Below are 16,268 nucleotides of genomic sequence, written 5' to 3' on the forward strand. Positions count from 1 at the left end.
CCACTTCTCTTTTCCTTTTCCTTCCCTCCCACCCCACAACCGCCACCTCACGCTCTGTGGGACTGTTCCGTGAGCCGCTGACTTCGGCAGAACCTCCTGGGCAAGAGTCCACGGATACAGTGATGAGCCACGAGGTGGGCTACTTCCTACACAGGGTGGCCAGACTGTGGCTGCCCACCTGGCCTGCAGACAAAGTTTGCCTGGGGCACTTTCCCTCACCACTCTCCCTTTATTCAAAACCTCCCTCCTCTGTCTCCTCCCAGGGCCGGGCTCTCAGCTTGCAGTCTGACGAGCTGGTTCGTCAGTAACGTTAGTAACATTCGTCAGTGACGTTAGTAAGCGCTAAGGTCCCTCCCCAGACACCAGCCTTGTAACAGCAGGGGACTTAACACTCCAAAGGAACTGCTGTCTCCATCTCAGGGGCAGAGACTGGGAGGGCCAGGAGTACACCGGGTAAGCCATAGAGGAGGAGGAGGGGGTTGCAACCCTACAGATCAGGCTCTGAGATCTGTCTTTAGATCAGGGAGTTGGGCACATTTCTTTGCTTTAGTTTCCTCAAGGGTGCAGTGGGACAACGCTCACTTCCTCAGGGGCTCCTTGTAACGATTGAAGCGCAGAGTGCAAAGTGGCCTGGTACACAGGACTCGCTACAAATATTAAAAATGAGCTCCAAGAAGCAGCAGTAATGAGGTCTGTCTTGTTCACCGGTCTCGAGGACCCAGCCCGGAGCCTCGCTGAAGACGTTCATAAATCGATGTGGAGTGCGTGGAGGGATGCCTAAGTGAACGGGTGCTTCTGCATTTCCGTCTGTGTGCCGAGTGGTGCGGTCCTAGGGTGACCGTGGCCGCTTTCTTGCCTGACTGGGAGCTCTGCTGGCTCCTAGAGAGAGACCCCCACAAGTAGCGAGAAGGTAGCCCCTGCTTGTGGTTTCAATCCTGCCATGGCCCAGGCCTTTCTGTGGTCAGAAATAGGGAAGCCATACTGGGGTTTTGAGGTTGGTAAAAAAAAAAAAAAAAAGTGGCAAGGATTGAACAATAACAATCTTTGCATCTCAGAAGAGACCAGAAAGCTCAGAAGAGAGGTTAGGGTGGGGCGTGTGGGAATCCAGTCCTGCAAAACAACAGACCTGAATGAAAACCCTCCATTCCAGAGACACCAGCTTAGTGATTCTAGGGTTTAGTCCCTGACTTCCCTTGCCTGGAGTCAAAGCTGGAAAGGAGAGCACTTCTTAGGGAGGGAAGGAAGACTATGGGCAGATGCATGTTTTTTCTGTCTTCTCCTGGACTTGCCCTTTTGAAACTCTTGGCTAAGGGTCTGCCATCTTGGAGTCTTGTGTCCGAGGAGCCATGGGACCGGTTTTTGATGCTTGAAGCCCACGGTAGCACCATTCCTTACTTTTTCTCTTCCTGAACTCCTGAACTACCAATCCCTTCCCCTCCACATGCCCCCAGCAGGGCCACTGCAGGCTGTGGTCCTGCCCACCATCACCAGAACTCATCACCCTGCTCACCTTTGTCTCTTCGGAGGGATTGGGTTCCGCTTCATCACTGAATGTGCCCCTTCCAGCCACCTACCCATCAAAGGTGTGTAGTCACAGAAACTGATGGGAAGTCACAAAAAAGAGAGCACTCAAGACACCATTTTAAAAGAATTATGGCAGTGATAGGTTTGCTCGAGAACTGATGGAGGGTAGACTTCGTGGCAGCCGACAGAGGCATGTTTGGGGGTGGGGTGTCTTTAGTTGTTCACATTCCTGCTTCAGTGTGCACAGAAAATAGACCTTCTTTTCCAGGAGAGATACGATCTCTTCCCTACCTGTTTAGGTAGTGGAGAGGGGCAAACCTAAACTTACCAATTTGTGGTATCTTGGTGTCTTCTGCTGTCTGGATGATTTGGGGTTCATGTTTCCTCTCCCTCCCCTGCTCTTCTCCCACATGGCATCTGGGGGCCTTGAGACCTGATGTTGGCTGGGAGAGGGGGGTCTGGGACTCTCACTGGGTTCTGCTAAAGAGCGGCTGGTCTGGCCTGGCCTGGCTTCTGAAGGGTCAGCGGAGAAAGGTCATTGGTCCCACTTGGCCTTTTGGAATGCCATCCTGGCTTACAGTTCTGCCCCCCTCCAGGGGCCTATTTGTCCATCCACAGGCCTCAGACAATCCACGAGGCCCGGGGGCATGTGAGGGATCCAGGGATGTGGCTTCCAGCTCACCTGTCTACCCCTCTCCTCCAAGGCAGCCCTGCAGCCCTGTGGGATGCTGCACCTGCTAAAACCAGGATTTCTCCGAGAAGCTTATGACCTGCCTAGGCTGTGCTGGGAGACAAGCCTGCGGCCTCCTCTTCACACCCGTCCTGATGTTTCTACCCCTGCCCCCCTTCTGGCTCAGGCAGTGGAGCAGGTGGGGAATGCAGGGGTGAGGACCCCGTGAAGGACCCCCACTTTCTCCCTCCATCGCCTTTCTTTTTTCGGCTTCCGCTGGGGCAGAGGGATGCGCTGTCCACTTCCTCTTCCTTTCCCCACAGACATTGATGTATTTTCTCCTTACGGTTTGCATCAGCCTCCCAGCTCAGCCTCCATGGCCAGAGGCCTATTTTCTCTAAACCGGAAGACACCCACCGATGTAGGACGCGAGGCCTGGTTCCTGATCTGTCCCTGGAGCCGAAGCAAATCAGAGTTCTCATTCAGTCTCTCCACAGAGCCTGACTTGCAATACTATCGATTCGTGTTTCCGAAGACTCCCGTTTTTCTCTTGCAAACCCAGAGCTATCCTGACCCCTCTGAGGAAGTATCCTCAGATGAGGAGGGGCCACACCCAAGACAAAGCCCAACACGAAAAATCTGGAGCATTGTCCTTGTCTGGACGTAGGGAGCGGGCTGCTGCGCACCAGGCTTCTCAGGGGACGGGTGTCTCGGTGACCTGTGGCTGTCCCCTTTGCTCCCTCCCCATGCCCCGGTCACTCTGTTCTCTCTTTGGCCCCTGGGCAAGCTGAGCCTTTCCTGCGTTGGGGTCTTTCCAGCCGGCTCCTCCCCAGGGCTGCTCCCCCTCTAGCTGCTTGCAGGACCTGTGTGTCTTCTCAGCCGCTCCCGGGTTCAGCACATTTTTACTGACTGCTACCAACCATTGGGCACCGCGCTAGGTGCTGGGAATTCAATGGGGAGCAAAAGGAGCTTGTGATTTAGAGAGGGGGAGACCCGTTCATCCTATGGTGGGTGTCATCCTTCAACTGTGATTAGTGCTGTGAGAACTTGTAATAGGGGGCTGGGGGGGAGGCTTTCCTGAGAAAGTAGAGATGAAGGTGAGATCTGAAGGAGGAGGAGGCGTGGACTGGGCCGAGAGGAGAAGAAATAGCTGGTTCAAAGGTCCTGCGGTAGGAGTGGGGAAGGTGCCTGGCCAGGGTAAAGGTAGCTGGGCTGCAAGCAGAGCGGAGAGTGACCTCATCCTGAGGCCAGGCTGAGTCGCACCCAGGGCTAAGCCTGATTCACAATCTCATTCCCTCAGGTCTATCCACTCGTCTCCCTCACCAGCAAAACACCACCGACCTGCACGGACTCAGTCTGAGGGATGTTCTCAGACTTTATGGGTCCCTCCGAGCAGCACCCGGCCACCTCCTTCCTGTGGCTTGCAAATGCAGGACTCCTCTGGTTTACTTCCTTGTGGCCTGATAGACCCTTTCTGTCTCTTCTGTAAGATTGCCCTACCCTCCCCGTCACTAGCTACTGAGTCCCAGAGCGCCCCCAGACCCGTCTTCCAGGCCTCTTGCTCTCCCTCCGGGGAGCCAGGCAGTTCTCTCCATTCCCTGGTTCCAGCCCTTGTGTGAGCACAGACGCCCCCAGTGTCCATCGCCCAGAACTCTCTTCTGGACCCCAGCTGTGTACTTAGCGGTTCCACCCCGAGGCCACAGAGGCTCCTCCCACTCAGTGTGTGTCCGTGACAACACTCTTTGCCTCCGAGCGCTTTCCTCCTCCAGAACTCCCAGTCTCAGCGAGGAGCCCACCAGCTACACAAGCCAGAGATCTGGAAGCCTTCTCTATCACCCTGTACCCCATCAGTCACCACATTCTGGAGGTTTTCCCTCCTGATATCTCTCAGGTTCACCTACTCTTCTCCCTTTGCCGCCGCCACCCACGTGGGCCACGTCACCATCCAGTTTTGCTGTGATGATTGTGACAGCTTTTTAACTGGGACCCCACCCCCACCTCACTCCCTTCCGATGTGGCATCCGCTGTGCTGCCAGATTGAGCTTCTAGAAACACACCCTGGGTCCTGTCACATCACATCACATAGACTCCCCCCCCCCCCCCGTCTTCAAATCCTTCTATGGCTTCTCATTCCTCTTAGGAGAAGAAAGTCTTCAGGAAGGCACGCAAGGCCCTGCCTGGTCTTGGGCCTCCTCTCACACTGCTCTCTCTTTCCTGCCTCCATTGACACTTCAGTGGCATTTGTGGGGCACATTGGCCTCCTTACTTGGACTTGGGGAGCCCCGTAACACATTTACACCCCTCTGTTAAGGCAAGAGTATTCTGCAGATGGCTACTCTCCTCTGCCTTATGTTGATCCTTACTAGCTTCAGGGGAAAAGGGGGGTCTTGTCAATTAATCCCTGGAATGCCCCTCCCTTGGAGCCCAGCACCCGCTCTGGATACGTACTATCTATCGCAAGCTGCATGGTGCAGGTTAAGGGATATGTTTTTTGCAAAGAATGAACTATTTTTAAAATGCAGATTTTCCTGATTCCCTTTGATTAGGAGACTGTGATTCAGGATATTCCCAGGGGAAATCACCCTTCAGGAACCCTTCCTGTGACTCTACAGATTTCTGTGTTTTCCCCTTGTAGCCATGGAAATAAAGAAGCCTTCTCGTGCCGGGGAATCCAGCTGGCTGTGGACTGGTTCAGGGACAGAGGACACACCTACATCAAAGTTTTTGTCCCATCCTGGAGGAAAGACCCACCAAGATCCGACACCCCTATTAGAGGTAGGCTGGAGCAGAGATATGCTCAAGAAGTTCTATACACCTTTCCTTGCTAGTGCTCCTGACAATTATCGTCAGTTATCTACTTAGCTATTTGTGTGATAATGTCTGTCTTTCTCACTGGACTATAAGCTCCTTGAAAGCACTGATTATAGGTATTCACTGCCATCACACCAGCACCCAGCATGTCTGGCGTATAGTAGGTGCTCAGTACATAGTTGTTGAATAGATGAATAAAAAAATTATTTTGTCTTTTAGTGTGAATGATTAAGTCCCCAAAATTACTGTGTGCAGAGGGAGAGGGAGAAACAATTCCCTGCTGAGCAGGGAGCCTGACGCAGAGCTCGATCCCAGGACCCTGAGATCATAACCTGAGCTGAAGGCAGACGCTCAACCGACTGAGCCACCCAGGCGCCACTTCAACCTTCTACACACATTCTGGGCTGTGGCTCCCTATGGGCTATGGGGTCAATATGGTTTCTTGGGTTTGCTCCTCTCCTGGTTTCATTGCTGTTTTCCTGGGTTTGCTGCTATTCCTTGGCCCGTTTTAATGTGATTATGGACCCCCTCCCTGTTGTGTGCATCTTCACTGCCACTTCAATCCAATCATGAGAAGGAAGCGGGGATAAATACTTGTGTTCAGTTCTCTACCAGGAACCGGTCACCCCAAATCATTCTTTACTGTCTGAACATGGGGAATGGTGGCTCTCAACAGTTGTGTAATATGTAAATGTAGTATGGGTAATGGGTAGGGAAATCACTTTGGGGTAGGGAAGGAATTTGTAAACAAGTCACAACAAGTGCAAAGCTTCAGGGCAAAGATTCATAAATTTGACTGCATTAAAATAAAAGCTTCTGTTCATTAGTGGATACCACGAAAACAAAAAAAAAAAAAAATGAAAAGACAAGCCTTGAACTGGGAGAGGCCATCCATCACACATTCCTGATGAAGGATTAACTGTCCAGAATCTATAGAGAGCTTCTCCAAATTAATAAGACAAAGACAAAGGACCAACAGAAAGATTAACTAAAGCATGAATAGGCCTTTCACCGAAGAGAAAACATAAATGGCCAATAAACATACGAAAAGATGCTCAGTCTCATTAGTATCCAAAGAAATGCAAAATAAAACCACAATAAGAGGCCACTGTACACCCACCAGATTGGCAAAAATTCAGAAACCTGAAAATGCCAAGCATTGAGGAGGTCTTCTAAAATGCTGTGTTGGGTAGTAACTTAATATACTCACTTTGGAAAACAATTCGGCATTGTCTTAGAAAGTGCCTTTCCCTACAACTCAGCAACAGCGCTCTTATAGGTAGTCCCTAGAGAAATCCTTGTACGTCTGTCCCCGGGAGACTAACATGCAGAACCGACAGCAGTGAACCTATGTACATGGCCCAACCGCCCCGACACAACGTTTAAAGGAAGAAAGCAAGGTGCACGAGAATATGTGCACACGATCCCATTGGTGTAAAGTCTAGAGGGTCCTAATCACATTGAAAATAGCCGTTTTGGGGGATGGTTACATGCACATTTTTTTTAAATGAAAGGAAGGGAATTATAAACAGAGTTCTAAACATTGGGCTACGTTGAGGGAAGCAGCAAAGTGGAGGGGCCCACGGGAGCATGGCCACGTGCGATTTCTCTAAGGGAGTGCTGCATAGGTGGGCTTTAAAAAGTACCCTTTGTACCCTCAATGCATTGTGTACTTTTTAAAAGTCTGGACACCATGTCATGGAGGAATGGATGTCGACTTGAGGGAAGAAACCATTTGTGAAGAATATACTGATGCGCTTCCAAGTTCTGAGTACCTGTTAGCGGTACAAGGGATTTCTTTTTGCCTGCCTCCCAAAGCACAGCTAAGGTGCAGGAGTAGACTTGCCAGGGATGTGGATTTTAGCTCCCTTGTGGTACGTGATGCACGGGGGCCTCCTCACTACTCTGCTTGGGAGCTGTCGCCCACGTGAGCTTAGCCAGTCTACTCATAGACACCGAGGACGTGGAGGAGGAGTTGCCCTCCTGGTTTTATAGGAAATTTAAAATCTGGTGTTCAGAGAGGGAGGAGGGTCAGGTCCTCTTGACCCCAGTTTGCTGGCACGTGCCTCTCAAGACCTCCCTGTTCCTCATCTGCCAGGCTGGGCCGTGGCTGGGGGAGGAGGGAGCGGCCGAGCGTGCTGGGCGTGGCTTTCGGGGCTGGGGCCCTGCCCCGGAAGGAAGTCGCTGCATCCCGTCTCCCGCCCGCCCTGTGGCCCCCAGAGCAGCACGTGCTGGAGGTGCTGGAGAAGCAGGCGGTGCTCGTGTACACCCCGTCCCGCAAGGTGAACGGCAAGCGGGTGGTCTGCTACGACGACCGCTACATCGTGAAGGTGGCCTACGAGCTGGACGGCGTCATCGTCTCTAACGACAATTACCGCGACCTTCAGAGCGAGAACCCCGAGTGGAAGTGGTTCATCGAGCAGAGGCTGCTCATGTTCTCCTTCGTCAACGATCGGTATGTGGCGGCACAGGGGGTCCTGGCTGGCGGGGGGGGGGGGCGGGCTGGGGTGACCGGCAGAAAGCCACTCCATCCAGCCTAAGCCCAGGGAGGGGGCGGGGCTTGCAGTCACGGGCACACCACGCCAAAGCAAAGGGCACCCAGCCCTGGAGGCGGAGGCCACCCGAAGTCACCCACTCTGCCCCCCGGGGCCGCATAATCTCTCCCTGTCCCTCTGCGTCTCCTCTCTTTCCTGACTACCTTTCCCCAACAGGGCTATTTTGTCCCAGCTGTCCGTGACCTTTCTGTCCCCATGCCCACACGTATTTGACCTGGCACTGAGTAGTTGCCTGCAGGTGGGCAAAGCATGAGCTGGGGCACCACTGACATGTTGCTTTTATTTTTAAAGTATTTACTACTGCAAGCAAGAGCACTGAAACAGGCATCATGGGGAAAATCTGAACTTCCTTGCACTTCCGTTCACTTATTTTATGTTTATGTCTTTTTTCTTTAAGTTTTGAATTACATATGGCACTCATTTTTTCTCTGGGGTTGTGAAGATCTCGGAACTGAGTCTGTCTCAATACCTGTTGGTTGAAATTTTCAAGAGAATCAAGTTGGTTCTTCTGTCCCCTAGGTTGGTTCCCCTGGGTCAGGTCTGCCCTGAACCAACCAGCTATAGCTGGGGGAGGGCGATGTCAGGGACACAAGGTGCGAACCAGTTAGCAGGTGCTGGGCAAGGGCTCCCGGATGGAGCTAAGGTGGGGAGGAAGGAAGGCAGACGTCCCCAGGTGTGCTAAAGGCAAAGAAAGGCCAGGAGCCCAGCAAGGCAGGCATGGGTCTGAGGCTGGCCTAGGGTGGGCTGGGGTGGGGAGGGCACAGCAAGCTGGGACATCACTCCCACTTCAGTGTCTGTTCCAGGCAATGACAGCTTCATCCTCCTTCTGGGTTCTAGGACTGGCCTTTAGAAATGTGGTTTAAGAGCAGCTCCCAACTCTGTGAGGCCAGGGCCTGTATCATCTTGTCTGCCATGGCCCAGCATGCCTGGCACATCACAGGCCCTCAAGAACTAGTTGTAGATGAACGAGTGAGTGAGTGCACCCGTGAGGGAGTGACTGTGGCCCTGGGGAAGGGAGAATGGGGAGAGAGGTGACAGATCAGCTGGGTCAGGCCGCTTGCCTGCAGCAGACCAGCTCCTGACCTTGAAGCCCGGGAGGCAGTGCGGTGTGCTACAAAGAGCTAGGGCTTTGGAGACAGCAGATGAGGTTTCAAATGGAGGCTCTGCCCTTCGTGGGCTGGGTGTCATGGGGGAAATCCTTCAATCTCACCCAACTCAATGTTCTTCACCTTGAGTTAACCATACTCGGATTAACCATACTTGGTCTGTGGTGGTTGTGAGGGCTAGGGAGAACTGTACCCCGTAAGCGGTAACAGGTACTTTCAGGCCACTGCAGGACATGCCTGCCCCCACTCCCACCCTCCTAAGCCCCAGGACAGATGCTTGCAAGCAGCTACCCCCCAGTAGCCCCATGGTCATGTCCCCATACTCAGCGCTAGTGGTTCCCTCTGTCCAGCTCAGGCCCAGAGAAATCTGGCAAGTCTGATAACAGTGGGTTCCAGAAAATCCTGAGGTCTGATGGATCATGGCTGCCTTTGGCCTGGCAACAGCCTGGGGCTCTGGCCAAGTCCTTTTGACGCACTGGCCTCTGCTAAGGGCCTGCCAGAAGGTCCTCCGGCTGCCAGAAGGCAGAGCCTGCCTGCCTGTGGGCGAGGACACATGCCCCAGTGCCCTGGGCACGTCCATAGGGCTCTCTTGGCCCAGCTCGCCATGGCCGAAGCCTGGCGGAGAGCAGGAGGTGAAGCCTTTGGGAACCTCTAATAACTGCAGTGGGCGGCTCCCCAAGATTCTTGGTCAGGGCCTGAGTCCGAGAAGCTGGCTGTGGAACTGGGATCTGAGCCCCAGAGGCTGCCCGGGACTGGGGATTGCCCGGTTCTGGGCTGGCCTAGGGTATATGGTCTGCATGGTGGGACTCAGTATGACCCTTGACTCTCAGAGGGACGCCAACCCATTAAAAACAGGCCCCCCTCCCCCCCATTTGGGATCCACAGCTCCTCTAGCGGAACCTTTGTATGACCTGGAAGTACCTCCTGGGAATAAAACTATTCATATAAAAAAATGGATGACACTAAAGGAGGGGAGTTTTCCTTCCAAGGAATGTTTGCCCCTCTGAGCTGTGGGCAACACTGAGGATGCATGCCCTTCCTTGTGAGACTGCATGCCAGGGAGACGGGAAGGGGCAGAGAGGGGGCAGGGTGGTATCATCCGAGAACAGGGCTGGGGTCAGGCGGCCCCACAAGCTGAGACAAAACCCAGAGGCTCCTGGGTTTGCAGAGGAGGGGCTGGGCCTATACTGAGGCTCTGTGCGCCTGCCACACCTGGGATCTGCTCCTTCACTGGCTCCCCGGCTGGCATTTCAAAGCTCTATTAAGATTAATCCCCCACCGGCATATGTCCAGAGCTGTGGGGCAACACGGGAGAAGTGGGATCTGAGTAAGGGGGCTCACAGGCCCAGGGCTGTTTGTAGCCCCTTGGAGGTCTCGGCCCTTCTGCTGAGGACAGTGGGAAAGCAGTTTAGAGTCGCTTTCAGATCAGGGCCCAGGGGAGTCCCAGAGCAAAGATGCTTCCATTTTAGTGGGTAAAAATCACCTGGAAAGTTGTTACACGCAGACTCCTGAACCACCTGAGTGTCTGATTAAGCAGGACTTGTGTGAAGCCAGGAGCCTGCATTCTGAAAGGTGTCGCTAGGTGATTCTGCCGCTGCTGGAGGAGCTCCCCAAGAGGTCTGCGGCGGCTCTCCTGGGATCCACGCTCTGCCCCTCCCGGGGTCCATGAGAAGGAAGGGTGATACGGCTCTCAGATGCTACAGCCCCCAGGTGGGAGAAGGGGCCTTGCACGGGCAGCCCAGGCCAACGCAATGCCCGGGGCTGCCATTCTTGCACCGGCTGGCTTGGGCCTGCTCCCCGTGCAGGTGCCAGGGGTGAGAGTCTATGGGTCCTGCAGTTGCCCCCTTGTGCTTGTTTACAGGTTCATGCCTCCTGATGACCCCCTGGGCCGCCGGGGACCCACGCTGAGCAACTTCCTGAGCAGGAAGCCGAAGCCCCCGGAGCCATCCTGGCAGCACTGCCCCTATGGTGGGTAGCACCCCACGCCCCATGATCCCGGGTCAGGTCCCATTCGGGGCAGCACAGGGTGGAGTCAGCAGCCTGGGTTCTAGTGCGGGTTCCGCTCCCAACTCGCTGTGTTACACTGGAGAGCTAATTTAACCTCTCTGGCCCGCACGGGCTGACAGGGTTATTATGAGGATGAACTGACATCCTGGATGCTTGTTGGCGCGGGAGCCTTTGCGAGGGCCACAGGCAGGGGTCACGTGCAGGGCAAAGCGTATCCAGGAAGCCCAGAGGCTGTGTGTACCCCAAGCTTCTCCTCCTCCATCCCTTCACCTGGCGGAGGTCACTCTGGGACCTCGAGTCTGCGTCGTGCCCCACCGTCCCTCCACCCCCATCTGTTCACGGACTTTGGTCAGTGCTATCCTTTAAGAATTAAGGGCTTTATCCCACAGCACTTCTAGCCAGCTCTTTGCCTAACTTGCCTTGGCGAGTTTGTTTGTTGTTTGTTTAACATCCCCAGGTCTTGTTTCTTGTGTCCATAGAAGTTTAAAAAAACCTTAGGTGATCTTCAGTCATTTCTTGTTAGAATCAAGGTGACCACACATACGGTCAGGTTGGCTCATCTTGCTTCCGCTCTCAGCAGGGTCCAGGTTTGGCTGATAAATCACATGGTCACCTCTGTTAGAACAGCCTGTAGGGAGAGGGCAATGGTTAGCAGAAGGAATGAGGCCAATGGTGGAAACCGAGGCAGAACGGAGGTGCAGTCCTATGCCGTGAGCACCTGCTCCCCACCCTATCCCCAAGGCTGGCCCTATATCCACAGGGTCCCTGGGGAAGTGGAGGTCAAAGGTCATTGGATCTAGAGGTTTGGTCTCAGTTCCTGGCCAAAGGGAGTTTCCATACCGCCAATCTGGGTCCAGCGCCCTACGCCACGGGGCGGGGCGTACCACACCCTCACCCCTCTAACCCGGCCCCGGAGCACTTCTCCCCACCTCGTCCTGCCCCAGCTGGAGGAATCTCCAAGAAGGCTCGCGCACTCACCACACCGCAGCCCCGCACAGCCCCTCCCGGCCAGTCTCACGCCGCCCTCTCCCCCTGCCCCCACCCTTCCAGGCAAGAAATGCACCTACGGCGTCAAGTGCAAGTTCTACCACCCGGAGAGGCCGCACCTGGCGCCGCTGGCGGTGGCCGACGAGCTTCGCGCGCAAACGCGGGCTTGGCGGGGCGTGGGAGGCGGAGCGGAGGAGCGGCGGCGCAGCGGGCGGGCGGCGGCGGCGGCGACGGCGGCGGCCGGGGCAGGGCAGGGCGGCCCCCGGGGCGCTCCCGCCGCGGCCTGGCTGAGGGCCCCGGAGCCCGGCGCGTGCAGCCTGCCCTCGGCGCGGCCGGCGGCCGACGTGGCGGCGCTCGAAGGCAGCTTCTCGCGGCTCGCCTTCAGCGACGACCCGGGGCTCCTCGGTCCACCCCCCCTGGACGCCGGCCTCACGCCCCGGCCGCGCCGTCCGGACTGGGTGGCGCCGGGGGCCTCGCCGACCCCGGCAGCCCTGCGCGGCCTCCCGAGCCCCCAGGGCCCGCCCGGCCCGCCGGTCCGGCCGCGCGGGGGGCACGGCCCCGGGGCCCAGCACAGTGACCTGCTCCCCCAGCGCCGACGGCCCGCCGACGCGCGCGCCCTCCCACCAGCGGCCGACCGGTTCCCGGGCTGCTCGGCCTGGGCGAAATGCGGCTGCGGCGACGGCGCCTTCGGGGGACCTTCGGGGCCCCCGCCTCCCTCCGCTCCCGGCAAGGTGGACGCGCGCGCCCGAGCGCGCATCGCGCTCTGCAGCATCTTCCCGCCCCACCAGGTGGACAGCGTCATGGCCCTATTCCCCGCGCTCTCCGACGTCACCAGGCTCATCCTGCTCATCCAGAAATTCCAAAGGTGTGGTGCGCCTGTGGAAAAATCCTAAGGAACTCGTCCAAGCCACCGCAAGTGATGTCCCAGTCTTGCCTTGCCACTTGGGCAGGGAGGGTTGTCAGCCTGCTCCTGGGGCGAGCCACTTTGCAGCCCCCTTTTCTTTAAAGATGGTCAGGGAAGCCAGCTTCCTCCCCCTCAGCCAGGCCCATGGTGGCACTTGATGATCCTCACTGACCCTGCAGGGCTAGCTGCTGGAGGTCAGTAAGGTTGGCGCCTTCCGTGGAGGGAGTGATCTCTTATGTCTGGAAGACTTTGCTCCCATGATGGCTCCAAGGGTTTGTCCAGAACATTCCATGGCTGTTTTGTCAAGCTGCAGTTGGGATCCACAAGTGGGTCACAGGAGCAATTTAATGGGTCAAACCAGAAAGAGTGGCATGGGAAATCTCAGAGCCTACTCCACCTCATCAAGCTAGGTATGAAACTCCTGTTTGTTAGCTACCAGTGGGTGCATCTATTGACCCTTGGTAGCCATGGAAACTTGCTGTGGGTCGTGGGCAAAAGTTTGAAAAATCCTGGTAAATGGCCTTGAATTTTATTGTATCAAATCACATTTGAAATATGTAGTCAGTTGATGGAAGTTTTGGCATCTGGAAGTTTTCATATGAGCTGTTTCTTACCTCATGAGAGGAACCTAGAATTGTCCTTGTGCTCTGAGATTGTGTGGCTGTGCTGGTCTGTGGGGGCGGGGCAGGGGCACGGTGTCCTGAAGGTCTGCCCTTAGGGCCTTCACGCCCTACACACACACACACACACACACACACACACACACACACACACACACACACACACACACACACACTTGACTCAGGGCTAAGCATCCATGTTTTTCAGCCGTCCATCAGGGCATTTTCCAACACAGCGGCTCTACTGGCTGAGCTTTCTAAGCCACACCTCGCACGTAAGCCAGGGCCCAGTGAGTCAGGACTTGTGCCCAGAAACCTCGAGGTGGGTCAGTGAAGAGCTGAGATGAGCCTCCATCATGGAGGTTTATTGCCCCCGTCCACCACTGCTGTTTCTTCCACCCAGCTACTGCTTTGAGTTTTCGGGACAAAGGGACCCACCCACTTGCAATGGGCAAGAAATGAGACCATCCTTCCAGAGTGTGGACCCTGCGTCCTCTGGGGGTCCCGTCATCTCTAGGGGGCATCCACATTCACTCCAGGTTACAAGTCCAGCTGTCCAGGTCTTGGCTCATTTGCTCATGAGGGCCCTTGGTGGCCGGGCCATCAGGGAGAGTGTGAGGCACCTCCCAGTGGAAAATCAGCTCCCAACCCCGCCAAGTTGCCTGCAGACTGGTGAGTGCAAAGGGAAGCTCTTCTCAGCACATCACTCCACTGTGTGCATTTTTGGCACAGACCAGGATGCGCCCCTGGGAGAGTCCGCTTCCAGCCCTCTAATTCGTGGTAAGTGCTGCAGTAGAGATAGAGTGATGTTGTGTCTCCCAGGGACCACGATCGTCTTTTTAAACCAGCCTCTTAACGTGCTTCAGCCAGATCTGTTCTTTACCCCTGTTTTTCCAAAGAGGACACTGCACGCACAGTTGTATCTTACTGTTTTGGGACCTCAGTCCTGAAGAGGGTCCACTCTTTCTAGATAAATTGGATTTCCCTTCTGGTGTTTTTGTTTTTGTTTTTCTTTTCTTTTGGCAAGACAGGCTTTATGTTAGAGCTGCTTTTGTCTCTCTGATCTGTCTCCTGATGTGGTATCGTTGTACGGGCTGACTTACAGTTGGAAATGTTTAAACTGCTTCCTTTGAGGACAAGTTTGAGTTTTAGTAAGCTGTAAAGCTATTTTATTTGGTTCACTGTGATTAAGACAAGCACAAAACAAGTGAAGAGACAGCACATTTCAGTGTAATCCCCTTTGGAATCTTTTCCAAAGTCTTGGTATGTCTTTATGACACAAAACATGGACGGACGGGTGAGTGAAATGTTCCTGGTTGCATAACTGTTACCATGATCCAAAAATAAATCACTTTTATCCACGCCTGGGGCTCTCTATTGCTAAATTGCATATCATTTTCTCCCATGTCGGCTTCTCCCCGTAGGTCAGGTTTTCACATTAAATATTGTGGGTGTGAAGACTGATGTTATGGCTGCTTTATGTGGTCTTACTCCTCTCTTGGGGGTGAGGAGGCTAGAATTCACCTTTTCCAGGGGCAGCAGTGAGCCCAAGGCGAGGACATGCCTTTGTTAGATGCTCAGCAGGCTGTTCCCAAGGACACGGGCTGCTTGTCTGTTTGCTAGACTGTTAAAATCCTCATTACAGAACCACAAAGCAATCGCATAAAAGCCACTCTTCTTGTGTCAACCTGCACCAGCATCCTCGATTGCTCAAACCTGAGGAGCCGGGTGCTGGGCCGTGTTTTTGCTGGTGCAGCTTTCCCAGAAGCCTCTGGAAGGTAGTTTGAGGCAGAACCACAGAATATTAGAGGCTAAGGGGGTAGAAGCAAGAAGAGCCATTCATGTCCACATTGTTCCAGATAAAACAAAGCCCAGCCCTCCAGATTTTACCTAGAACTCACGTCGGGGAGCAATGAGCCGACTGCCAGCTGGCGCAGGGACAGCTCCCTGTGTCTGGGACAACAGTCCCTGCAGGGAGAAGAGCATGGTCATGGTCAGGGGGAGGGGAAGAGGCATGAAGGGATGGGGGTAGGGGAGGGGGCTCTGGGAGCTGGAGCAACTGCTTGAAATCACAAATCCCACCGTGAGCAAATGCACGGGGCCAAGACCAGCTACATAACTTGTGGGGCCCTGTGTAAAATTAAAATGCAGGGCCAAGATAGTTGATAGCACAGAATTCAGCCAAGCCTGGGGTCCTTCTAGGTGGAGAGGTCCTGTGGGACTGCCTCCTGCCCATGAAGCTGCCCTGTGTGGAGTTACCAAAGGGACAAGCCAGAGAACATTTCCCATACTCAGAGTGTCAGAACACAAGATAAGACGTGCATGCTTTATAGTTGGGAAAGACCACATGTGTCCAAGGCTGGTGCTGGTCCCCCAGGGCCTCTCCCTCAGGGACTGTCCATTGCATCCTCCTGAGGGCTGAGAGGGCCTTCCTTGGCTTTCTCTACCCACCTCTGCTATAAGGGGCTCAAAAGAAGAAGTTGAGGGTCTTGAGCAAACCACATACAGGATCAGCGATGTCCAGATGAAGTCAGTAGGGGTAGGCCTAACTGGGCAGCAAGTATACTGGTTTGTCTGCGGTGAGGCTGTTTGGTCACAGGCATGGCTCATAAACCACGAGGCAAGAGGCCAGGGTGGAAGCAGCTTCGGGGTTGGCTGGAATTAGGGGCTTGATCCCTGTCTGTCAGGATTGTCTCTTTGGTTTTCTTCTGCCTGTGGGATTATTCTCTCCCCTGAGATTTTCTCTACACAGTGAAAGCCTCTCTGTTGGCAGACCTAGGCACATACCCTTTCAGCTGAAGGACTTTTGGCCTCAGAAAAATCCTGGGAAGAATCGATTGGCCTGGCTTGGGTCATGCGCCCACCCCTGGACCAATCACTGTGACGTGCTACAATGGGGGCAGCTGGGTCTCATGCCCCGCTCTGGCACCAATGAGGGCATGTACTGGGATTGTCAGCTTCTGCCAGAACCTACGTGGTTGGTGGGCGTCGGGAGGTTTAAGGGGATGCTGAGCAGTTCCCTCAGAACTGAGAAGGGAGACAGTGTCCAGGCAGACAAAAGGAATGCCCACAGCAATGTTCAAG

General features: G+C 54.7%; 1 protein-coding gene across 2 annotated transcripts in view; it reads left to right on the forward strand.

Moving 5' to 3' along the window:
* The window catches only part of ZC3H12D (zinc finger CCCH-type containing 12D), a 28,144-nt gene extending 13,053 nt beyond the window's left edge, over nucleotides 1–15,091 (forward strand). For both annotated transcript variants that reach the window (XM_027603645.2, XM_027603646.2), the window contains 4 exons: nucleotides 4,830–4,969; nucleotides 7,226–7,460; nucleotides 10,528–10,634; nucleotides 11,724–15,091. In XM_027603645.2, the coding sequence (XP_027459446.1) occupies nucleotides 4,830–4,969; nucleotides 7,226–7,460; nucleotides 10,528–10,634; nucleotides 11,724–12,553 (1,312 nt within the window). In that variant the 3' untranslated portion in view covers nucleotides 12,554–15,091. The remainder of the gene's footprint in view (nucleotides 1–4,829; nucleotides 4,970–7,225; nucleotides 7,461–10,527; nucleotides 10,635–11,723) is intronic.
* Nucleotides 15,092–16,268: the final 1,177 nt, after the last annotated feature.

Source organism: Zalophus californianus, chromosome 7 (genome assembly GCF_009762305.2).
Source record: "Zalophus californianus isolate mZalCal1 chromosome 7, mZalCal1.pri.v2, whole genome shotgun sequence".
Classification (NCBI taxonomy): domain Eukaryota; kingdom Metazoa; phylum Chordata; class Mammalia; order Carnivora; family Otariidae; genus Zalophus; species Zalophus californianus.